Consider the following 24929-nt stretch of genomic DNA (forward strand, 5'->3'; position numbering starts at 1 on the left):
TATCGTGAACGAGCGGATGGAAGAGACGCGCCTGGGCGAGCAGCACGGCGCTGCTCATGGGAAACCTTCTTCCTCTACGATCAGAGGAGAGCTGCTGCAGCATCGCCACCGCCACACCAGTCACAGGACAGGACTGTGCCATGCAATCACTGTACCAGAAGGTGGGTACTCTACAAAAACATCCGTTTAGTGTTATGAGCTCAGAGCATCCTCTCCAGGGACGTGTGTGTGACTGCTGGCTGCGATATTAGTCAAATGACTCGTGTGCATAATAATGAATATGAGAAACTAATTTGGGGTGCACTGCCACAAATGATGAACCAAGTGTTTAGTCAAAACAGGCTTTATGCTGTACAAAACACAGGGGAGTTGCATTACAAAATAAACTGTCTACATACTTTAAAAACAATATTTCAGTCACACAAACATGTTCGCTGCCAACAACTAATCAGTTCTGGGCCTGCTTCCAGCTGACACAGAACAGTTGACCTATGATCTAACAAAGGAGTCATTAAAGACTGTTAAAGTATAATTAAATAGACATCATTCAGACCTGGAAAATGGTAGTGCCCTATTTTTTTAAAACACATACATGAAAATTGAGACAGCTGGTCTAGCTGCGCATGACATAAGAAAAAAAAGAAGCACTAGGTAGTTAATTTCCTATTACCTAATGGCATACAGTTAGCAAGCTAATAATAATGCATTTCAATAAGCAAAATACACTCAATTTCTCCCAAAAGTCTCCCCGTCTAAAAGGTGAGATAACAAAGCAATGCTCCCTAATTTGCATGAGACAGCAGCAGAACCAGTGTATTTGAAGTCGTTTCAGATGTTTTATAGACAGGAATGGAAAGGTGATACATGTGAAAAGACAAGGACCACAAATAAGTGAATGTAAACTTTGCATAACATGAAGGGATTTGTCCCATCTCTCAAAAACAAATCCCTGCAATGATCAAAAAATTCAAATCGAAGGCTCCGAGTAGAAGTGAGCGGGCTATCAGAAGATGCCGCTCGGCAGCTCCTTGCTAAACATGCCGTCAAAGTCCAGCTCTCTGCTCATCAGGTCCTCCTCTACACTCTCCAGCGCCCACTGATGGTCAGTCAGTTCCAGTGCCTCCCACTCAGCCTGAAATCCAAGGACAGACATCACATGAACAACAAAGCAAAACCCACCCTCATTAATGCATTATGCCGAAACTACATGACGTACCTTGAAAGCTTTATTTGTATCTGCAGGCATGGCCATGGCAGCACCGCTCATCTGCTCCTGCATGATCCTCGACTGATCTGCACCTGTGGGGGTTGAGGGATAGATAATTATCTGAATGCAAACCATATATATTGCATTACTGAATTAACCAAAGACACATGCTTTATTTAAACTGTAATAACATTAAAGCTTTTATTAAGGTTTCCAAATCAAGTTTAAAATGTCCGAATGTCAGAAAAAGAAACTTATTATTAAAGTGTTGTAGTCAAGAACAGATTATTTGTTATTGTAGTTATATAAATATAATTTATGGGGCTGTCAGATTGCTAGTAGACCACCTTGTTAATACGGGTCCATGCCTCCCTTTTTGTATAGCAAGAAAGAGAGCAAACTGTTTTTTGACCAGAATGAAAGTTATGTTTTTGAAAGGCTAAATGGCAACAAATATAGATTAAAGCAGAATATTTCTTTAGATAAGAACATATAGTGAATTTTGAATCTGATACCATTTATGTTTTTTAAATTTACAACACTCTGGAAATGTTTGGATCGCACAAGCTGGAAACAGTCCCACACAGTCACCACTGGAGTCTTATTGTACAAAATAGTACGATACTAATAATGTCAAAGGGGCTCTGTTGAGCTTCTGTGTTGTGCTGGAGGCCGGTCGTTAGTTTTTGTAAGCGGACTCCATTTCTAAACTAACGTTAGCTACTGCTGCTGTCTGTTAGCGAAGCAGAGGGAGGCGCTGAGACAAGACACTTGAGAACGTGCATAAAGTCACATCCTTTGATTGCGCGGTAAATCAGACCCGGGTCCTTCACAAAGAAATCCACAGTCCAGCAGCATTTAACAACTTCAAAATATCATCCACAGGCTTGTTAAAGATAATTAATAGATGTAAAATGCTAAAAAATGTTACATAGAGCTCTATTAATTGATTTTTAAAAATCACTGGCTCAGATTTATCTACAGCTAAACCTTCAAATGCAACTACTCTCAGATTCTGTTTACTAAAACTGGATATTGTTTTCATGTTCATATTCCTGTGTATAGGATTATTATCAACATTAAAAACTAATGGTCAACTGAACAATATTATCAAGAGTCCACCAAAGAAAATTACTACGATAAGGCTGTAGTCACTATTGTGAACCTTAGTATATGAAGCATTTTCATAACATCATCAACACTCAAAATTATCTTAACATGAACTACAATTACCATTATCTTGGCCCAGAATTAACGAGTACATGCTCCGTAGTCCAAACACGTTGAGGAAATACCATGACGCTGAACTCACCCTGGATGATAAATGGACAAACAAACAAACCAATTAACAAGACAGTCATAAACTAGCTTAAACATCTTGATATTAATACACAATGACTAATGCAGTTTATCTCCATGCATCTTGATATATTTGTTTACCAGGAGGCATCCAGTGAGAGCAGCTCTATTCCTTGCTGCAGCATGGGCTTGAAGCGCAGAGTGAGAGGGAAGGGAACCTTAGCTGTGGGAAACAGCACAGGAAGGAATCAATGTATTTCTATCAGAACAATATCATCTGTAATATATATTTACAAGCTGCAACAGAGTGAGAGCATTACTTGTTACGAATCCTGAAAAGGTCCAGTTGATCCAGCCTCCGATGAGGATCATAGGAAGCACGTTGGTGACATTTCCCTTCATCATGTCAGTCAACATGCTGGGATCTGTTAGAAGACACAGTGTGAAACAAAATGCAAATAAATAAAGAGATAAAGTGATAAATACCTGCAAACTGGACTCTCATACAGGGAAGTATTTCATCTCCTTTAAGCTGTTCTGGACATATTTGTAATAATCAAGGAAAGAGATAAAGAAATGCCAGCGCTGACAAGATGACAGCCCTGCAAATCTGTTACTCTACACTGTTTACACTTTTGCAAATTCAACTATTTAGATGACACATGCATTTTTCTTTTAAACGGGCTTCCATATGGAGGGTCACAACAGTGAAGATAACATCCTCACATCCTGTAAATAAACAAGGATTACCTGTCATTGGAGATGGTGGAACAACCTTTCTTTTGGTCTTCTTGAAAAATCCATCTTCTTGATTATTGAAGTAGAACTTCCTCATCAAAAATGACTAAAACAAAGACAGTTATTCAGTAACATACCACAATTTACAATGTCCAGTGTTGTTTTATTGCCTATATTTTAGACAATAATGTTTAGATGAGTTGGAGAAATCATCTGGTGAAGAACACTATGTATGAAACAATGTAAAGAAGGACTCTCTACCTGTTTGGGAATGTATTTTCCATTTTCTCTCAGGATTCGGCTCCGAATCAGAACCTGGCTGTGTTGGGAGATTGAGCATGAACACATTAATTCATTCAAATAAATTGCAATTGTTTCTACAATATGGTCCCCCCTTTCATTTGAAGAGTACATACCTGTCAGAAACCTGTTCTAACGTCAGCTTCTTGTCACTCTGAAGAAGGATGGACACATAATGACGGATGACCCCGACAAAAAAGGTGATGAAGACAATGGGCAACACCACCCAGAGTCGGATATTGGAGTCCAACAGAAGCTCCGGTTCAGCCATGCAGCCTGGTGGATGAACTGAGGAGTCAAACACACAGCGAGAAACACTTATTTTTTTAACATGGCTTTGTATTCGTCTAACCAGAATGAGGACTGCTTTGTTATAGTTTACTAGAAGCTTTATTTCAAGCTGCGACTGAGCACCGACACCACAGAGGGATGGGCTGTCACTCAGTCCATATAGCTAGCTTAGCTAACCAGCGTCATTAAGGTAACGTCAGCTAATAACAGGTATCAAGCTAATGAACTAGCGTTAAACAACCTAAGATGATTTAAGCTCCACTTCACAAAGTGGAAACGACCCGTTTCTTTAATGAACCAGTAGCAACGACGTGTGAAGCTACCGCACATTAACACAACCGATGCTAATGGCTCGCTAACGTTAACGTTAGCCAGCTGGCTACCTTCTTCCTGATGCCCGGGTCACAGTCGGTGGGAGCGGGCGAGTCGTCTTAGCGCAGCGACCACCACCTGCAGTGTTTTTCCCAGCTGCGATAGACGCAAAACATGCGCTACGTGAGGTAGTTAAATAAATTATACACTATTCAACAGCTCGCATCCACTAACACGGCCATTGCGCTGTGGTGTTGTCTCCAGGGATGAGAGCAGATTTTTTTGCTTCGGCCGCTCATCCGCATCTCACCGGGACTGCAGCGCCACCCTGCGGTGATGGGGGGAAGCGTCCGTCCGGGGCCAGCAGCCGGGGTCCCTCCTGCCTGTGATGTGGTCCATGGCAGCACTCAGGGCTGACTGCACAGGTGACACTAGGTGACGTATTGCAGGGTGTTTACTACACTCTGAGAACAAAAGACATGAGGAATAGCATTTACAATGACTTGATTTAGTGGCTCTTAAATTTGAACAATTTTGTTTGAAGTTTTGGATGCACAATGAATCGAAATACGATCAAAATAAAAAAAAATAACAAAAGAAGCTGCATTTTTTTGGATCAAGGTTAAATGTGTGACAGATATAATAAAGTACAGTGTGTTGCAGACATGCTCTGGCCTACAGAACAAATGTCCCATCATCATGTTTTTCATATTTGTGTGTAGAAAATAATCCGTCCAACTAATCATATCACAATATCTGTCAAAAATAATCACTAGGATTTCTCTTTACCACATCAAGCATCCCCATTGTTAATCGTGGAAGTCAAAGCATCTTCATGATTGTAAAGGCATACAGACATGCAGATGATGAATGCTGGATAATAATAATAATAATGCAGAGTTGTATCATACTGAAACAAACAATAACATCAGAAAACTAGAGAAAAGTGTCATCTATATAAAATTGAATGATTGTTGGGAAGACATGGGGAGCAGGAAGGAGCCTACTTGTCATGTGACCAGGTGGAGGACAAGTATTTATTTAAGTTTTTCTGACTTTCTTTTGATCAGATTTATTGACCAGGTATGTGAAGGCACCTCAAACTGATACTGTAAACTGCTTATTACAATGTAAACAGCCTGTGTAGATTTATATTTGACAGTCATATAATTTCTTACATATTATTGCACAATTGTATGTTATTTTGTGATATCTCTATATTTTAAGGACAGTAGATTAGAGTCATTTAACAGGGATACAGAGTTACAAAACAAATAGCACAAAACAAAATATGATGCATGATGGCAAAAAAAGAAAGTAATTAATGTTGCACTTCTGATTATTATTCCTGCCAGATTAGTTATTTGGTTGTTTTTCATTTTTTAATATTTTATCAGCAAGACCACACTGTACTGTGTATCCGCCCCATTCCCATCCACACCACTAGGTGGCGGTAATGCGCTATTAGCCTGTTAGCTAACGGCTATTAAGAGAAGAGGAAGAGTCTTCAGCTGACTGACCGGAACAGCTCAGAAACCTTCTAGAAACCCTCTATTATCAGGTAATTATCACAACTACCAAGCTTTGTAATTTAAAGGTATGTAACACGAAATAACTCGGTGATTTATTTTATATTTCGGCTAACGTATGCTTTAAGTTTTTTATGCTAGCTGTCCCATATATCCATCACAACGTCAAAGCTAAGACGCATAGCTAAAGTGGCTGCTTGCTGCCTGTTTCTGCAGGACAGTCGCTGTTAAAATAGTAGACCTGTTGTAACTGAGGTTCACCTCCATCTGAAGCAGAATTATTTATTTAGTGTTTTTGTATTAGTCGTTTAAAATCAGGGGTGTGTTATCATTTTCTTGGCATCATTTGACCTCAGCCCCCCATAAGTTAACTGAACTACTGTATGCAAGTCAAGGCTCAAAGTATCCCTTTGTTGATTTCTGTAAATATATCAGAGGTTTTCTCTGGCTGAGGTCAAACACCTAACTGACGACTATTGATTCATTGCTTAAAGATGTTTTCACGTTTCTATAAAGATCCTTGATCAAGCGTGTGCCCTCTTCACTAAACCATGGGAGCTGATAAAAGGTAAGACAAACATAATCCAACCTAGAAGTGTCTCATGTTCAGTCTATTCCTGTATTTCACCTGCACTCACTTTCTGTTTCAGGCTCAGTCGTGGTGAACGCAGTGGAAGATACAGTTCTGACGGGTGGAGGGATGATCCAGAATGGCATGACAGACGAAGGGGCAGAGACGTGGAGAGGGATTATGATCAGCGTTGGGGTGATGATAGACACAGAGAGCGGAGAGACAGAGACAGTCCAGAGGTGAGTGTTTAGGAAGACCTTTGTAAGCTCATGTTATGTTTACACCTCTCGTAGAAAACAAAGCATTGCAGTTTTTAGTTTAATAATAACAGCAATGTTTTTTTCTTTGTCTGCAACAGAGGGGTCGAAAACGACGCAATAGTGACAGATCTGATGATGAATATGATGGGGATTATCCAGACCACCACTACAACATGGAACCAGAGGAGGAGAGCAAGACTATTATGCTGAGGGGTCTCCCTCTTAATGTTATAGAGGATGATGTAAGTGTCAATGATGCCTTTTTCAGATCCTTACCTTTATTACATACAATATTAAATACTATCTTACACCTCCCTTTGATCTAATTAAAAAAACATGAAAGGGCATCACATCTCCAATTTCCAAGTCAGGAGAGGACAGGGAGTCAGAGAGGACAAAATACTCACATTCTGGGACCAACACTCCACTACGAATCTCTCTTTTTCAGCACACAAAGAGCAAATAGACAGAAAAAGCAACAGCAATGACATCAGTAAAGTAAAACGACTCTGAACCTTCTGAAAAGAAGGAGAGAGGCTGAAAGAAAAAGAGCAGAAAGAGAATATAAGGGAGGTGATCAGTCAGGTGATCAGTATTTCCAAAGAAATAAAGTAATCTAAGGAGGGTTGCCATCTTTTTTAAAAAAATTTGGAAGTTTCCTTTTCTGCAGTATCTTACCACTGATGCCTTTTAAGGGTAAAACTGCACCACCACTAAGGTAGAGCTGCTGCCCCCAGTACATTTTTCACAAGGACCTGCAAATGGCTTGTAAAGAGTGCAGTTGTACTACAGGCAGGGAGGAGGCAAGAAGTCAGCTCTAAAGGTAACATTCAAATCTGTGATCTGACCTGGAATCAGTCATACTTGATAACCAAGTGTAAGTTGTAAAAATTCAGAGGCAGCTTCTGCACCGATCTACTTTAACTGACCTAATCTGAAGAAACACTTGGTCTGGCATGATTGCCATCAAGCAGCTGATTGTGGGAGGTTTGATCATTCGATCCGGTGTTACCATAACCTCTGACAGTCTGTTCAGGCAATTTTTATGGTTGAGGAGGTTGTTAAGAGTGTTAGTTCCAACTACTTTTTGTGCTCCGACTAACTAGTATGGAAGAGGCAGCTGAGTGTTTCTAAAAATTGAGAAATTGGCAGAAATTTTGACAGTGTTGGCTGATGATTGTGTACTGCTTTGAAAAGCTTTTGTATTCAGATTAATTTGATCCTCTGCCCGCCTCCATTTTCCAGATCCGCTCAGCACTAGAGCAGCTGGAGGGGCCCCAACCTGTGGAAATTCGCTTGATGAGGAAAAGAAGAGGTGAGTGCTGCTGTTCAGAAGAGTGTCTCACATTCACCGCCATGCTCTGTCTTATATGATCCACTTTTCCTCTTTTATCAAAGTCCCTGAGAAAAAAGCTTCTTATAACAACTGTCAGAGGATCCTTTGTGTCACATAGATTGTCTGGTTTTGATGATATGGCCAGGTAAGGAGGAAACTGTATGTACTATATCTCTACTATTTTTGTACAGACTTTAGATGCCATAATAATAAAAAAAGTGTATCACCATGCCCTTGACCTTGTAAGCACCCTTCCCGACTCCAGTTTGTAGTTGAATCGGACTTTACAAGCCCTTTGTGAGTTTAAATGTTGCACCAAAGCATTCTAACTAACACGCCTCCCGTCTATATTTGAATACTGTCTCTAGGTATAAGCCGAGGTTTCGCCTTCGTGGAGTTTTATCGCTTGCAAGATTCTACCCGATGGATGGAGACCAATCAGGTTGCCTCAACAATCACCAAGTTTAGAATTACTCTTGGAGATTAGAGCCCCAATTAACCGACACATGAGTGACTGATCTTTTGAGAGATAAGCAGTATTTGCATTATACAGAGCTTAAAACTGTTAGGTAAATATTTTTGATTTCACACACTTGGAGATTATTTTTTAAGTGTACAGAAGTTTTTCCAGCTAGAATGAAAGTCTGTCAACTGCTTAGCTTTATGTTTGCTGTGAATTCACATTATAAAGGTTTTTGCTCTTGGAAATTGCATTGAAATCTTTAGTTCTGTTACAAATTTCAACAGAGATACAGTGCAGCAAATACTGAATGAGTCTTTTGCTTCTCCTTATCAAGAGTATACTTCCTGTTCACAGAGTGGCCCAAGTAGTCCATAGCACATTCTGCTCCAGCTCAGTCACTTGGGATATTTTCTCATCTCCATTTAAAATCCGAAGACTGGAGTGAGACAGGGACGAGCTGGCAGCACTCCGTTCCCAAACACTAAGGACCTTTTTTTTTTCTTTCTTTTGAGAACTCATTCCCTCATACACAGAACAGCAGCTGTCTCTCTGAACTTCTTTCTGCCTCTGTTCCTATTTTACTCCCTGAGACACTCTACCGAAGCAACGAGTGTAAAGCCTAGCCACTCTTTCCCGTTCCAGCTGCTCTCACTCATGGGGTGGGGTAGCAGCAGGACCTTACCTGCCTCATTGGCACAAACATGTCAGAATTTGAAATAATTGGTGACGTTTGACTTCGCAGAACAAGCTGGTGATCCAGGGGAAAAGCATTGCGCTGCACTACAGCAACAGGAGACAGAACGTTGAAAACTGGCTTTGCACTGCAGTGAGTATCATTTCTAACTAGTTCAACAAACTTTATTTTCCGTTTGCACAGTTCACCCAAATAAAAAAGAAATGCAACAACAAAAACAGGAAACATAGAAGAGGTGTGGAGTAATGAGTAGTCAAAAAGAACCAGAGTACCTTAGAATGAGCCTTTGATATTTTAAGAGGTAGTGAGTACAGTAGCCCAGAACAGACAAACTGAACACTCACTCGAGAGAGGGCCATTTGTGCTTTTTGCATTTTTGTGGACACTGTCGGGGAAAGTGAGGCGAGGGGTGTTCAGTTGGTTGCAATCTGATCCCCACATTGCTAGATTCCATTAAATCCTACACCCTAGACCTTTACAATCAATGTAAAAAGTACAAAAAAAGAATCAAAAACAAAAATACAATATGTGATAACATGAATTAAGTACAGGTTTAACAAGTAGGCCTGTTGCAAATGGACTCAACGTGGGCTGTAAAAGTAGTGCTAGTATGACGATGACAAAAGTGCATGTGTGCTCTAAGTACTTCACTGTATTCCCAGAAAATGAGGAATCTTTTTTTTTTTTTCCCTTTTTTTTAAAATAAAGATCATAAACGAAAAAACATTGTCATTTGTTTGTCACAGTGTGGTGTGTACAATTTCCGCAAGAAGCTGAAGTGTTTCAGGTGTGGAGCAGTTAAAGTTGGTGAGTCACTTCAACAAAATAAAGCGTATTTTATTTTTTATTGTATATCTTTGACTCTGTTATTGTGGCTTGCACCGCCTAATTGTAACCTGCACGTCACTGTACTTTGTCTTTGCTGAGTATAGACAGAGAGTCACCGGGACGAAGTGGTTCAAATGCAGAGTCTCAACAACAAGGAGATCACAATGGAGACAGTGAGTGTGTTCTTTAACCACCTATTGCAATATTACATTCTTTCCCTAAACATATTCTACATCTAGTTTGTACTTTTTTTGTGTTCGCAGCACTAATTTTGAGAAACATTGCCCCTCTTTCAACCGTGGATGGAATTTTGAACATGCTGGCCTCCTACGCCAACCTGTCAGCGGGCAACATCCGCCTCATCAAAGACAAGCACACAGGACAGAATAGAGGCTTTGCCTTTGTTCAGCTCTCGTCTCCCTTGGTTTGTTATTCCTGTAGTTAACATGTGGTCATGATGTAAGTCAGAATGTTTACATTTGGGGTGAATACATTTGATAATCTTACGTTTTCACTTCTTGTACAGGAGGCTTCTCAGCTGCTCGCTGCTCTCCAGGGCCTTCAGCCGCCACTGAAACTGGATGGGAAAACAATCGGTGTGGATTATGCCAAGAGTGCAAGGAAGTGAGTCACACACCTACAGTTTTATTCAGTTTTCTATGAATAATGTGCATGAAAGCTCTGCACTGTGGGAACTGCATCATGTTGGAAGTTTTATTCCCAGATAGATATTATAATTCATTTGTTTTGTTGTGCACTAAAATAGAATATAATTGGTTCACTTTTGTCTAAAATTTGGAGCCAATAAATGACAGATTTTTATCCTGTATGTTCTACAATGAAGGTTTAACTAATCGCTCTGTATCCTGTCCAGAGACTCAGCGCAGCCTGATGGAGTCAGAGCCAATGTTCTCTCTGTTGCCAGCACAGCCATAGCTGCAGCTCAGTGGTCATCCAGCCAGGTATCAGGTTTTTACTTGTGCCATCTTGTATTTCTAAGTAATTTAAATTTGTTGCAGAATACTGGTTATGCAACTTGGAATACATGCAACTTGGCATGTGTAGATTGGGGTTCTTGTATGTTGTTACTGACTTTGCTGTCATCCCTGTATTGTCTTTAGCTACAGCAAGCTTCAGCTACCACCTCTGACTACATTACTCTTCCGGAGGGTTATGCACAGCAAACACAGGTCAGTTAGTAGACTATTGTGTGACACTGACTTTATCCATCTTTCAAAGATATTAAACAGTATGTATGTAGATGTTTAAATACATTTTTTAAATTACTTTAAATCTTTTTAAATATACAGTGAGTATTACCGATGTAGGTGCTATTATTTGAATACATTTTACCTCTATTGTTTTATATTTATTGTGATTTTTATTGTTTTAAATGTGTTGTAATCTACATACGATCATTTCCTGCTTGAATAAAAGTTATGATAATAATGATAACAGTAATGATGACTGATGTAACAGCTGTTCCCTCTGATGCAGGGACCGAATTATCAGTCATGGCAGCAGCAGCCTGAAGGATTGGCTCCTGTTGTTGGAGATGGATTGCTCGGAGGTAATTTAAGCTGTCACTCACTCAGAGAATAGAGTACTAAAACATCATTTTAGATTTTAGATTGCTAATTTTATCATCACCAACTGTCCTTAGCTGCTCCAGAAATGAAGACACTGCTCCCTGTAGCCACAGGTGTCGTCATATCCCAGACACCTCAACTTTACCAGCCTGTCGTTATCAGCCAGCCTGCCATACAGGTAGATGGTGTGTTTATATGGCATACTTGTACTGCAAACGCAACGACTTGTGTTGTATGGTGAATGCAAAATCTCCTCACTTTCAGTCACAACAGTTAGTGAGGCCTGTCGATGCAGCACATCAGACTGCTGTGAGTGTCTGCGCTGCATCACTGGTAACACCAGCAGCTACCACTGTTGCAACTACTACCTCTGCTGCCTCAACTACTAACACAACAGGTGAGATCAGTTAGTTACAGAATGAGTAGATCGACCGTAGATCAAATTTATGTGTTTTTTAAAAAAAAACCATTTGTTTCATATGCGCCTCTCTTTGTAGCTGTTGTTGCCCCTGACACCTCCACATACCAGTATGATGAGGCTTCAGGTTACTATTACGATCCACAGACCGGCCTGTACTACGATCCCAGCAGCCAAGTAAGAATTCTCTCATCTCAATATATGTACAGAATATCCTGCCAAACATTATGAAATTGTATGTAATAGTTTTCTAAACCTGTTCATACACTTTATAAAGTTTCACTTGTGCGTGTCATCCACAGTACTACTATAACTCTGAGTCTCAGCAGTACCTCTACTGGGACAGTGAAAAGCAGATGTACGTCCCTGCACTGGCTGAATCAGACACAGGCACAGAGCAACTGGCAAAAGAGCCGCGGGAAAAAAAAGAGAAGCCCAAAAGCAAGTCTGCACAGCAGGTTAATGCTACTTTTTTGTTCTTGTTTGTTTTTGCTAAAGGTTTTATGCCTCTGCACCAGTTGTAGGCTGAGGCGTTATGTTATTTGGGATTATCTATCCGTCCGTATGTCCCATTCTTGTGAAAGAAATATCTCGGGGACTCCTGGAGGGAATTTCCTTAAATTTCCTGATTATATTTCTTATGGTAATTTTGAAAAAAATTCACACAAATGTCTCATATTGATGAAGGCTCTCAGTCATCCAGGTCAAGTGCTGTATCGTAGGCAACTGGACTGAAACTGAAACATGTCCAGTTGCCTACGATACAGCACTTAGAAAATGTCTCAAAGAATGAAGTGATGACATTTTATATCCAAAACCTCAACGGCCAACTTCACTGTAGTTTTGAAATTTAGTAATTCAACGTTATAACTCAGGAACAGAAGAGATTGTTAACATATTTCACATTTGGTTTGACACTGAATTGGTGACACAAATCTTTGGTGCCCCACCTCGAAACTGTGCTGATTGTAGAGCTCTCCTGCTGCTGGGTTTAAGATGTGAGTGTAGCATCCAGTTTAAGACTTTTTAGCTTCTTCTTGTTCTGTCAGAATCAGCTTTGCTGGCCAAGCATGTGAACACATACAACGAATTTGACTTTGTTTTTCTTGCAATGAACTTAGACACTAATAGACATCAGCAGTAGTCAGTGTTTTTCCTTATGTTAAGCTCCAGTTGATGTTCTTTGTACCGTGTGACGAAGCTCTCCGTCAGTCCTCTGTACTCGCCTGTAAAAATAGCCTCTAAGAGGAGACGGCATGTTTCTGACAGGAAATGATTCACTGGAATTACACATAATAATAATAATAACAATAATAATAATAATACAGTGATAACCTCCATTTCACCAAGAACTGCAACTGCAACTGGGGCACAGGGGCATACAACCGCAGGCAGTAATTCAAGTTTCTGGATAGTTCATATCTTGTCATTTAAATGATATCTGTTCTTAACACAATTGTAGATCGCAAAGGACATGGAACGTTGGGCAAAAAGCTTCAATAAGCAAAAAGAGAGTTTTAAGAGCAGTTCCCAAGGCTCAGGACCGTCCAAGGAGGAGGACAGGAGAGAGTCTGCAGCTGCTGACGCAGGTTTTGCTCTCTTTGAGAAAAAGGTGAGACTAATGACAGACTAACCTTTCTGTTGTGGACAATTATAACAACATAGTTTGCATGTAAAAATGTGTTGATGAGATTTGTTGCTTCCTTTTAGCATACAGGAGGCTTTGACATACCGTCATTCATGACTGAACAATTCAAGATCCTAGAGCATCAGGAGACTTCAGCTAAGGTTTGTTTAGGCCTTTGGCTTTATTTCCCCACTCCGCAGTTATCAATAAAAAATAAAGCCCATAACACTTTTATCCATTTTTATATCATAGACTGGTCTGGTTGCTGCTTTCAACGAAGATGGTGATGCAGAAGAGGGCGGCTCAGATCGAGCTGCCTATGAAGATGGAAAAATAACAGACTGGAGGAAGATGGTTTGCCTGCTGTGTCGACGGCAGTTCCCCACCAAGGAGGCTCTGCTGCGTCACCAGCAGCTATCTGACCTCCACAAGGTGAGAATGGTGACACAGCAGGCGTTTAATCTGCGAGTAGCCATGAATATTGCGGGCTCTGCCATCTGTTCAGCTTCTATGCAAAAGGAAACTACTGTCTTTAAGATATAGTATATGTGAATATGATATTTACTTTGCAAATGAATTTGTAATTAAAGCTGCTTTTTGATTTGTTTTAGCAAAACTTGGAAATTCAGAGAAGATCGAAACTCACAGAAGCTGAGCTGGAGGAGCTGGAGAGAAAAGAAACTGAGGTATTTTGGCACAAGATTTTTCCCATCAGTTATATTGTCAATGGAGGATACATTGAATTAAGTTTCATGGTCATTTTAACAGCTGAAATACAGAGACAGAGCTGCAGAGAGAAGGGAGAAGTACGGTGTCCCTGAACCTCCCGCGCCAAAGAAGCGATTCTATCCACCGCCAACCCCGACTGTGTAAGTGGAACTTTTTAATCGCCCTGCAAATCATCTGCAGACTCTCATCATCCTGATTAACACCTTTAATTTAAAACATTTTAATATCTCCTGTCATTCATCTTCAACAGAAACTATGAACAGCCCACCAAAGACGGCCTAACGAGCGATAATATCGGGAGCAAAATGTTGCAAGCAATGGGCTGGCAGGAAGGCAAAGGTCTGGGGCGCCACCAGCAGGGCATCACCGCTCCCATCACGGTGAGGAGGCCAACAACATTTCTTTTTGACATTTTTCTTGAAATTAAAACTCTCATCTGCCCACCAGCTCCTGACAGATGGAATATGCATGCCAATGTGTTTTTTTTCCCACTCACAAAGCAATTAACACTCTTACCTGAGGGGAGACCTGTGTCCAATCTGCCTCCTCTAATGACCGTCTCTGCCTCTCCCCACAGGCTTCATTAAGGACCAAGGGCACAGGCTTGGGTATTAAAGGAAGCGCGTATGAACTCTCAGCATCTGACACCTACAAGGATGCTGTTCGTAAGGCCATGTTCTCACGCTTCACGGAGATAGAGTGAACTGGAGAGAGACAAGTAATCAGAACTATTGAATTTGTGGCCAAATGATCTTACTGTGAAAAGGACCCCCCCTCCCCTGCACAGATTGTACTGTACTGTGATTTTTTTTCTTTTTTTTATGTATATAAAATGCAGTTTTGTTTTTATAGCCACATATTTTGTCATCCAAAGTGTTTTCAGTTGAATGAACATGTAAATACTGTACAGTGTTTGTACATCAAATTATGTGGACCTGCTGAGGTTTTGTCTTTGTGAAAATCCAAAGAATAAATGTGACAATTAAATCCGACCTTTGTGCTTCACCATTGTCTGCAACATGTTCTCTCCCTTTACCGGAAACATCTTGTTATGACAAGAATAGCTAACTTCTTCTCAATAAGCCTACTGGGCTGTATACCATATGGAAGTGAGATTGACGTTAATGAACTCTAAGATCAATATCTAAAGGTTGAGGTGGTCTGAGAGCTGGAGAGCAAACTGTCATTCTTCCAAGTTACCTGGCAGCGTGTGTGGTGATTCTTGTCAAGATTGTATCATTAAACGGCCGCGTAGAGCTGCACGTTGATTTCATGGCTCCAGTCTGCAGGTTTAGAAAATGGTCTCTTTGAGTTATGAGGAAGAAGAAGGCATACTTTATTAACCCTCTTTGTGAAATTCACTTATTTCTTTACACACTGGTGCATCATGCACGAACATGCGCAAACAAGACCTATACACATGCGTTAGTGTATGGAGAGATGTCAGAGCAAGAGGGCTGCGCTATAATCAGGCTCCCCGAGCAGTTAACGGTTCAGTGCCTTGCTCAAGGGCACCTTGGCAGAGCCCAGCAGGTGAACTGGCACCTCTCCAGCTACCAGTACCTGTCCGTACTGATTCGTCAGGGCAGGATTTGAAGCAGCCACTCTGCCAAGTCTCTATGGACTAAGCTACTGCGACCAAATATCTATCTATCTATCTATCTATACATCTTATCTTCTCTGTCTTAGAGTCTTAGAGGCTGAACAAGCTGATCTTGTGTATAGAAATGCTCATATCATTTTATCTGCACATGTGCAGGTTAATTATACAAAATCTGTAATGATAAATCAGTTTTTATAAAATGTTTTGATGTCGATTCAAGGTGCATGATTTATTTTAGTTTTAGAGGATTAGAATGGGGTTTATATTCGTCTCTGTTGTGTTACAGGCTTGTATCTCTCCTACCTGATACAAACAACAGATCTGGCTTTTCATTAAGATTGAGTCCAGTCATTAAGGTGGGATGTTAGATAGACTGAGACAATCTTGAGCATCAACATATGTGTAGAAAACACTCCCCTGTTTATGCCGCATCTCCATCTCTTAGCCATCATATGTTGTCGTCTATTATTTCTGCCAGGCCCCCTTGGCTGCCTTCATATCCTCTTTCCTGAGGCTTAATGGCTGGCATGTTTCACCAGCTCTCACTTCAGAGGGAATGACAGTGTTTTTGAAGATGCTCCACAGAATCTTTGCTATGTTTCTTCAGGTCATTCCATCTCACTGCTATTTCCTGCAAGAACCGAGGGAAAGCTTGAGGACAGACTGCTGTTTGAAGGCACAAAGATACAGTACAGTCGCTCCTGACGTCTAAACGGCTGCGTGCTCCTAATTCTGTCACTCTGTAAGGAAAAACTAACAGTGTGGTCGCTCATTCCTTAATTCCTTGGATGAATTTCTCAACTTTGATGTTGAAAGAGGTGAATTTAAAGTAATGTGGGGTGCCATTCTCATTCATTTTAACGATCCAGACCTCAGTTCTGACGTACAATTCAAGTTTCAGGTTTCAGGTTTCAGGTGAAGGATTTGAGAGACTTTATTTTAAAGCTTTATTTATGGTCTGATTGTGTTTGTTGTGTAGATGTCCCCTTGTATAAAGCAAAAATTCACTCTGATCCTCATCACTAGGGGGCAGTGTCACTTTTAGAGGGTATACAATCAACCAGTTACTATTTAGCATGATAAAAAAAAAATACATTACCATTAATCCATTAAAATTGTGCTCTCACATATGAAAATTTAGTTCATACATATTTGTTTCCAAAATCCTCACTTTTTTTGCATATAAATAATTAAAGCAAATGTATTTATTCTGATGATATGAGCACGTTTCATGTGTTATTCCTTTACGGATCAAACGTTTTCTCCATCTTGCTTGCTGTAGTTTTTTTTCTCTGTGCAGCAGCACTGCCTGTCCCACAGTGACACCGTGATGTCCTCACTGCTCTGTGGCACAGGGTGGGGAGGACAGGCAGGGATTAACATCACTGGCGTTGTGTCATAATACAAGTCATAATGCTACAGCAAAAGGTTAATTTGAATCATTTGTTTTTCCTCAAGATATCCTCCCCTCACATTGCTACAGTCAGGATTTCATACATCATACCAGGTGGCATCGAGAGGAAGGATGCCATCTTCTCCCCAGGTCTGCTGTTGAGTGACGGCCAACAACGGTGCAGATTAACTAACCCTGTAGTAGCAGAATGACAGCTTTGATCCCCTTGTTGATTAATGCTGCACCACAAAAATGAACTGTGCTCACTGTCTCACAGGGACACTTGTGAATGCCTACTCAGTTTTCACATGGCACTGGCTCAGCTTACCAGAATCTGTGTCAGTTGACTAAGCCGTTTTGCATAACACAGTCAGTGGCCACACTTGCTGAATAAAACTGGGAGCGGATGAGGTTGGCATAACGTACAGCATGTTCCAAATGTATAGGGAATGTGTTATGAATATGATTTCAGCAAAAACACCCTGTTCTCACTGCTTATGGCACAGAAACAGCCAAGTCTGTCTGAATTCAGGGAAGATGAACAGCTCTTGGGTCATACAACTTTTGCCTCACCGAGTATTATTATAATGTGACATTTACATTTCTAACATACTGCAGAGTCACACGACCAGTTTCGGTCAATGAAACTCAAACTTGCCGTCTACATTTTCATAAAAAATGTGTTTTTGCACATCAATTGAAAATTTGCATCAACATTTTAATGAAGATATAATCATTGCTGAGCTGCAGCCCTCTGATCAAACATCACAACGTAAGACTTTTAGTTAATTGTCTGGTTAAACGAACAAGTCATGTGTTGAACTTTTCAATTTTTAAAGTATCAGTGTTGCACGCCAGAGACAGAGCCTCTGATTTTAGGACCTCCACAATATTATTTATATCACCCTCAGATAGATGAACTGCCTCCAGCTTCTCTTTGAGCTTATGAAATAGATGAAACCGGCTGGCATCATGCACATCCTGTAAATCCTCAATAAAGGTCTGGATTACGGAGGATGGGAGGTAAAACAAAGCCAAACTGTTTAAGAGGAGGGTGTTGGGTCCTGTGGGCCCTGTGTTGTTGGTAGATGCTACTATGAGGAAAATTGGACGGCGCTCCTGTTGTTGTGGCCACAGCGGTGCCAACAATAATACCACTTGGAGACGCTCGGAGGGGAAAAGTTCACTGTTGCCACTATAATTTATTATCCCAAACTGAAGATCATTACTAATAATGTACAGTCTTATTGCTGAGAACCATGGCTTTAAAGCGACATTATGTAATTTTTTTTAACCTTAAAATAACAGCTTCACAATCATGTTGATGGTACGGTGTCTTGTAATAGCATGAATAAGGGTCTCTGTCTCAGCTATCACTTGTCTCTGCACTATGTAACTTCAGTGAGAGGATCACAGCGTTACATACATGTACATCATACATAACATTGTTATGATGTAATGAGTTTTGTTTGTAATAAGCACCTACATTACGTCTGATGAACTGTTACAGACCTACATTAACATGGCCCACAGCTTTAAAAGCCCCTGCTGCAGGGAGAGGCATGTGATGTGGAAATAAATCGGATGATACATCGTTACAACGTGACAAGTATTGACACGAGAGATGGAAGATAAAAACAAGAACTTTGCTACATCATGAGGCAAGCTGCTGAAAACTGGAAGGAAATCATTGCATGTGACAAAACAACTATAAGAGCCCCAAGGTCTGGTGTTGTCCTTGACACAGCATTGTGTCAGATGGCTGTCTCTTGTTTTGTTGTTGCAGTAGCTGACTTTGCTCAGCCTAAAAAAAGGAGACGTCACAACATATTTGTCATGTTGGTATGACTGAGCTTTTTGAGAGAGTAATTCATATTCCATGTGAAACTCTGTGTTTGTACACAGGCAGGTGCTGTGGCTGAAGTCAGTGCCGTCACTCTAAAAAGCAAAGCTGTCAGGTGGATTGTGGTGAAGCCTCACTGATCCGGAGGACACACTGTACAGCGTTGTGTTTTCCTACATCTGACATGTTTGTGTTCGGTTCCTTGGGGATCAAAAAGGAAATACATCTATACTTGGAACAAATGCATGACAAACAGAAGAACCCACACCGGTCATACGCTTGTCTCATGCAGGCGAGCCATTTAAAACTCTGGCCAGCTGTCCAAACACAAGAAAAGTGAATTCAATAACTGAGGAACTTCGGATCCACACATTCATTTAGAGAGAGTTTAGATGTATTATTGAATCTTAGCATTCATAAAATGAGGTATTTCTGCTTTATTATTTACCTATTATTCTAAAACATGTTTGGGATGTTTCTCCCACGGGGCCCATAAGTCAGCTTCCTGACAAGATCTGTTTGGAGAGTTTAAGTCTGATTCTGAACGTTATTAACCAACATAGAGTGAAGCCTATAATTATGTTTGTTTGAGTACTTTTACATTGATTGAAGTATTTGGTGAAGTTATGCGCACGAAATGTCATCAACTCTCTCACGGGACAAACTCTCACAAGACAAATTGTTTTTACTTCTTACATATTCTCTCAGTGTAAGTGTTGTTTTGATGATCGGCCACAGGAAGTTGTTACACGAGCCTTTCCCGACCCCTGCAGGTGCCCCAGGTGTAGGTTGAATGCAGTTGTCCCCAAGCAGCTGGCAAAGGGATGAAATTTGATGAGCGTAAGGAGAAGCTGACGAAAAGTCCCCTTAAAACTGGCATCAGTGAAGGGCGACCGATTTGGATCATATTCTGTCTTGGTTGAAAAACACAAGTGGGGATAACAACAAGTAACAATCAACAAGATGGTTATAATCTAACTGCACAAAAAACTACACAAACTGTAAACCTGGTAAACGGTATTAAAGAGTTTTAAGTGCATCTGTGTTTTTTGCCAACATCCTCTGTTTTGAAGGTATAGTATTTAGTGTTTATCATCTTTTCAATTTTGTGTATTAGGATGCTTTAAATTCCTGATTAGCAAAACACAAAGTACAACTGAGGCTGAATAAAATTTAAGTAGTTCTGAAACAGATCCTGTGTTGAACATGTGGAAATTCACACCAAGTTTCATGGCAATCTATTGAATAGTTGTTGAGAAATTTCCCTCAAAACCACAAATGTCATCCTTGTGGTGGCATTAGAGGAAGACTGGGTAGAAAATAATCAGCAGGTGTCATCTTCTGGGGACCATGAATGTACAGAATTTGGTGCCAATCCATTCAGTAGTTGTTGAGATATTTCGTCCAATGAGCACTGGCACTGTCATGGTTAAAATAACATATATTGTGTGATGTGTCACACAAATGTTTTCCAAACCATGATTATTTGAATTTAGCATCATTTGGAGCAAGTCTCACATTAAATGTATATTTCTGTATGTATCCTAAACAACCAAACAACAGCTTCAATGTTTCATTGTGAATTTCTGAAATTATAAAGTGTAAGGGACAAATTATTTACTTGTCAAACCAACTAAACTACTGAGTTTTTTTTAGTGTTTTTTTAAAGATTTGTTATCCATGATGTGTGTTTTCTTTGCTGCCTACACTCTCTGCCTATACACCCTGACATTGTTCCCTCTCCGGGCCTCGGTGTTGCAGCTCCCTCCTGGAATGGCCAGGCTGCTCCTTCAGGGAATTCCTCCCGCAGAGAGGAATAATGCTCAGGACTCCTCTCTGTCCTGCAGAGCTTTGTGTGTGTGTGTGTGTGTGTGTGTGTGTGTGTGTGTGTGTGTGTGTGTCTACTACAGTTCAGGCTCTTTGATCACAAAAGAGGAGGGTGGGCAGGTGGCCCGAGTGTGTGTTTATGTGTGTAGGAGGGGGACACTTTGTGAACCTCTTCTGTAAAAACTTTCTCAGATGATTGAAGTCTGGAGAGAATAACAAACAGCGTCCCCCAGAATGACAGATGTGTCCTCTTGATAAATGCCTCAGAAACTCCCTGATTACTCCGGCTTACTGCGCATTATGTAACATTCACAGTTGCCGGCAATATGCTGTTTTGTATTCAACCAATGTTGAAGTGGAAGTTGAAATTAAATTATATGAAACTGGGTGGCGTTTTCCAAAGCGGTGAGTTCATTTAACTAAGACAGCTTGCATATGAAAGCATCCATCGCCACAGCACACTCCATCCACTGATAGAGACAGTGTGATATGGTTGAAAGCGCCTTAAAAGAATTAGACAAGTACATCGTCAAACTACTTTCTCCAAAAAAACCAAACACTTTCATGCAAACATCTACTGAGCTCACATATCAACAGATCCATCTCCAACACATCTGAGCAAACTCCGGCCGTTAATGAAGACCATGAACAGTTTGAAGCTCTGGAAAAAGTTCGTAAGTGGAGCTTCAGCTGTGTTGCCCTTCTGTCCGCCACTGATTTGTACATTAGGGTTTTACTCTTAGATAACTACCTCATGTATGTAATTATATAGTTCACCTTCTTCTTCTTCTTCTTCTTCTTCTTTTTTTTTAAATATTGCTCTTTTTATATTGTTTCATTATGATGTTGTTTTGCACAGTATTATAATGAATGAAGTATCTTAAATCCTGAGACAGATTGGTATCGGCACATCTGTTGTCTGATGTGCACCAATATGACAAAAATACAGAACATAATGCAGAAAAAGATGCATGGGGTATTTTATGATTATTACATTCCCATTTAAATTGACTGTTTTAATGCATATATCTTCCAAAAGATATCCTTTTGGACCATAAAGTCCATTGTTAAACTGTAAAATACCCCGCTTCCATGATAGATCTTTGTCACAAAAGGAAAAGGTGTTTTTATTTTTTATATACTATAAAAACTATTGGCTGATATATCGATATCTGAAGGTTTTACACCTAAATATCAGCATCAAACCTAAAAATCGAGTACTCTACTAAAACATATGTACAAAATCTGACTAAATGTTGACATATGGATCATACTCTTCTCTTCCTTATTTACCAGGTTTGTTTGAGCAAACAACCTGATGGACGGAGCAGGCATGTAATGTTCTTTAACACCTACAAACTGACTCATGTCTGTATCCCCAAGGGCATCACGTCAAGTGACGTCAGTGTTGGCTGATGTTCACACTGTATGAACATGAGTCACCACCACTCTATTCACAAGGCATTATTATTAAACCTCCATCGCACTGCCTATAGTCCTACGTAAAGCTCCATCTCACTGCCTATAGTCCTACATAAACCTCCATCTCAGTGAAACCAGCTCTCAGGTAATTGCATAACCGCATCATTTCCACAGCATGGCTATTTCTTGCTCACCCATGAGTGGACTGTGGATGATCACACAGTGACTGGCATCTCATGCCCAAATGATGAATGCATTGGGAGATTGACCTTAATTGAGTTTGATTGCAGCATCTTCCAGCAGGGCTCAGCAAAATAAACTGAATGGGTTTAGTGGTCTGTGATGAGATCTCTTCTTCCTGTTTCTCCCAATTATGTGCACGGCTGGGGCTGTGGAGATGTGGAGGATGGACAGGAGGCCATGACTGACCCTCAGTCGAAAATACAAGATTGTTTTAAATTTGTTCTCATGAAGGCAATCAAGGGACAGGCAGATGTTTTTTGTTCGCTTGCAGGATAATAAGTCTTAGGGAAAAGAGGGATGTTCATACAGTTTGAAAATAAAAGTTAGGTTTTTTTTTCCCACGCTTGCCTTTGAAAAGTCTGAATCCACTTATGTATTTACCGCAGTTACCACAGTTGGAAGCTGTTATGTTGTGAGGCAGATTCGCCTGACCTCCCAGAAGTCACAGGCACCCATTGTTTTCAGAAATCCATTCAAAGCTGTGCAGAAGCCTGTGCTGCTTTGCTGATGTAATACATTAGGTTCAACGGTGTGGGCCATACAGTAAAGATGACGCTACACTTCTTCTATGAATCTTCTAAGTGACACACTACTGTCTTTTGAGCTCATTATTGTGAAAACAGTGACATCTAAAACTGTGTGATATGCTTCTGGCAGCATTTCTATTGGCCAGCAATCAAAGGGTAACTATGTGTGACTATCTGTGGAAGTATTTTGTGCCAAGTGTCACCTATTTCAGCACAGAGTGTACAGTACAAATTCAGCACAAATCCAGGAAAACGGTTAGCATTTTTGCCGTCTTTGCTGGAAAACTTTAGTTACAAACTATTCTAATTTTAACTTGACTTCCTAGTAGATTGATCACTTTACAGAAAACGTGTCCCCTCCGGTCAGCACTGCTGTAAATGCACCAACAGATCAAGCCATCTTTCAAGGGAGACATGAGTACAGATTTTTAAAAATGAGTGAGGTTAAAAATAAACAAATCACCTGCTGAGTTAATTGACTTAACCACGTGGCTCAATCTGTGAGGCACTCTTGCTTATGTCATCTGTGAGCTAAAACACATTAATTGCTGCCAGACTTCATTAGTCTGTGCTCAGTGGTCATCCAGCTTGAACTGCAGACCTTTGCTACACCCAGTTTCTATGGTTACACCTTGCTGTGCACTGCTCTCGGCAGTCAGAAAGTCCTCTGGAGAACCACACATGCATCACCTTTTCAGCTGACAGATAGGTGAGGCAAGGTGAGGCTACACGTACACCATTAAACGAAGAGAGAACAGGGGGAGTTCACACAGCTGAGGGAAAACGCTGTGCCTCCAGAACCAGTTGCCAGATGTCCTTCGCCTGCTCACCCTCTCCTCCTCATTAGTTGACAGCTCTTAAATTAGCACAACCAAATAGGAATACGAACAACCAGAGGACAGTGCTCTGCGGCTGAACCGCGTGCTTACATGCGCTTGAGATGCTGTCTTTGAACTATAGCATACATCTGTTGAGCTCCCCGGCTGCTGACCTCTGGGGATGCACCGGCCACTTTCTCAGCATCTCTGGCCCTTTCCTCTATGGGTAGCCCGCCCCCCACTGTGTCACCCCTCAGACCAGATGCTGAGCTTATACGTCCCAGAGGTTGAATGTCCCCTGCTTTCCACAAGGTCAGGTTTACAGCGACATCTTCAAAGGACATTGTGGTTGACAGAATGTGGTGTTAGTGGGAGAAAATGCAGAAAAATGCCTCAGCTAAGCAAATGAGTCAGTTCTGTGCAAAACGTGTGTTTGTTGGCTCATGTGCTCCAACATGAATGCAGACACAGGCTCGCATGATGGGGGGAACCTGGTCTAATGTGACTGCCAGGTGAACATGAGCTGGAGAGAGAGAGAGAATAAGAGACGATCCCCGGAGCGGCGTGACATCAAAACGAGCTGATGACCTAGAAATGGAGCGTGCGTATCCCGCGTGCGTAAGCAGCAACAGTGGGCTTTGTGGCACATGGCTCAGGCAGCTGTGTACGTTGGTGATGGTTGCGTGTCATACATGCATTTCAAATTGCATCGATTCTCCTTCAAGACCCCGCTTGACTTTTATTTTTAGAGTAGATGAAATAAATGCGTGAAGTGTGTGTACGAGTGTGTGTGTGTGTGTGTGTGTGTGGTCCTCGCGGTCATTCCACGTCTCCATTGTCTCATGATGCGCGCACAAGCACGACGATAAATCCACCATCGTGAGACGCAGCCCCGCCGCCGACACCTCCAGCAGGATAAAGGCGGGTAATGATATCAATCCTTTACAATTGATTGATAAAAAAAAAAGAGAAAAGAAAAGGCGCGTGCCAAATAGAGGGGGTTGGGGGAGGATGGTGGAGGGAGGGGGGGGGGGCTCTCGTGTCCCCGCGCGCACGCACAAC

At 41.0% G+C, this 24929-nt stretch overlaps 2 protein-coding genes across 4 annotated transcripts; one reads left to right on the forward strand and one right to left on the reverse strand.

The window, feature by feature from the left end:
- Positions 1–105: 105 nt before the first annotated feature.
- LOC311254749 (RNA-binding protein 5-like) lies at positions 106–15183 on the forward strand. Of its 3 annotated transcripts, XM_084348696.1 has the most exons (26): positions 106–161; positions 4412–4572; positions 6193–6244; positions 6327–6486; positions 6606–6749; positions 7753–7822; positions 8212–8285; positions 9049–9132; positions 9747–9807; positions 9933–10001; positions 10092–10252; positions 10355–10452; positions 10703–10790; positions 10950–11018; positions 11326–11398; positions 11492–11595; positions 11682–11814; positions 11915–12012; positions 12138–12293; positions 13298–13447; positions 13546–13623; positions 13715–13894; positions 14074–14148; positions 14231–14331; positions 14442–14571; positions 14769–15183. In XM_084348696.1, exons 3-26 carry the CDS (start codon positions 6228–6230, stop codon positions 14892–14894), a joined length of 2499 nt encoding a protein of 832 aa, XP_084204822.1. In that variant the 5' UTR covers positions 106–161; positions 4412–4572; positions 6193–6227; the 3' UTR covers positions 14895–15183. The 3 variants fall into 3 exon arrangements, with proteins under 3 accessions (XP_084204822.1, XP_084204820.1, XP_084204821.1); XM_084348694.1 differs by lacking the exons at positions 106–161; positions 4412–4572 and adding an exon at positions 5592–5744; XM_084348695.1 differs by lacking the exons at positions 106–161; positions 4412–4572 and adding an exon at positions 5592–5708.
- emc3 (ER membrane protein complex subunit 3) lies at positions 328–4409 on the reverse strand. Its single transcript, XM_084348697.1, has 9 exons — positions 4219–4409; positions 3661–3832; positions 3506–3563; positions 3257–3350; positions 2827–2931; positions 2648–2729; positions 2441–2520; positions 1217–1299; positions 328–1132 (listed from the first exon to the last, which is right to left on the reverse strand). Exons 2-9 carry the CDS (start codon positions 3813–3815, stop codon positions 1004–1006), a joined length of 786 nt encoding a protein of 261 aa, XP_084204823.1. The 5' UTR covers positions 3816–3832; positions 4219–4409; the 3' UTR covers positions 328–1003.
- Positions 15184–24929: the final 9746 nt, after the last annotated feature.

Source organism: Pagrus pagrus (assembly GCF_965226575.1).
Source record: "Pagrus pagrus genome assembly, chromosome: 3".
NCBI classification, from domain to species: domain Eukaryota; kingdom Metazoa; phylum Chordata; class Actinopteri; order Spariformes; family Sparidae; genus Pagrus; species Pagrus pagrus.

Bases quoted from the DNA above. Each gene is read 5' to 3' on its own strand.
- emc3 (XM_084348697.1), bottom strand. From the start codon at position 3,815: ATGGCTGAACCGGAGCTTCTGTTGGACTCCAATATCCGACTCTGGGTG. The intron at 2,730-2,826 runs GTAATGCTCTCA...TGTTTCCCACAG, and splicing joins CTTTTCAGGATTCGTAACAA to CTAAGGTTCCCTTCCCTCTC. The intron at 2,521-2,647 runs GTAAACAAATAT...TTTATCATCCAG, and splicing joins CTCTCACTGGATGCCTCCTG to GGTGAGTTCAGCGTCATGGT.
- LOC311254749 (XM_084348696.1), top strand. The intron at 13,448-13,545 runs GTGAGACTAATG...GCTTCCTTTTAG, and splicing joins TTGCTCTCTTTGAGAAAAAG to CATACAGGAGGCTTTGACAT. The intron at 13,624-13,714 runs GTTTGTTTAGGC...TTTATATCATAG, and splicing joins ATCAGGAGACTTCAGCTAAG to ACTGGTCTGGTTGCTGCTTT.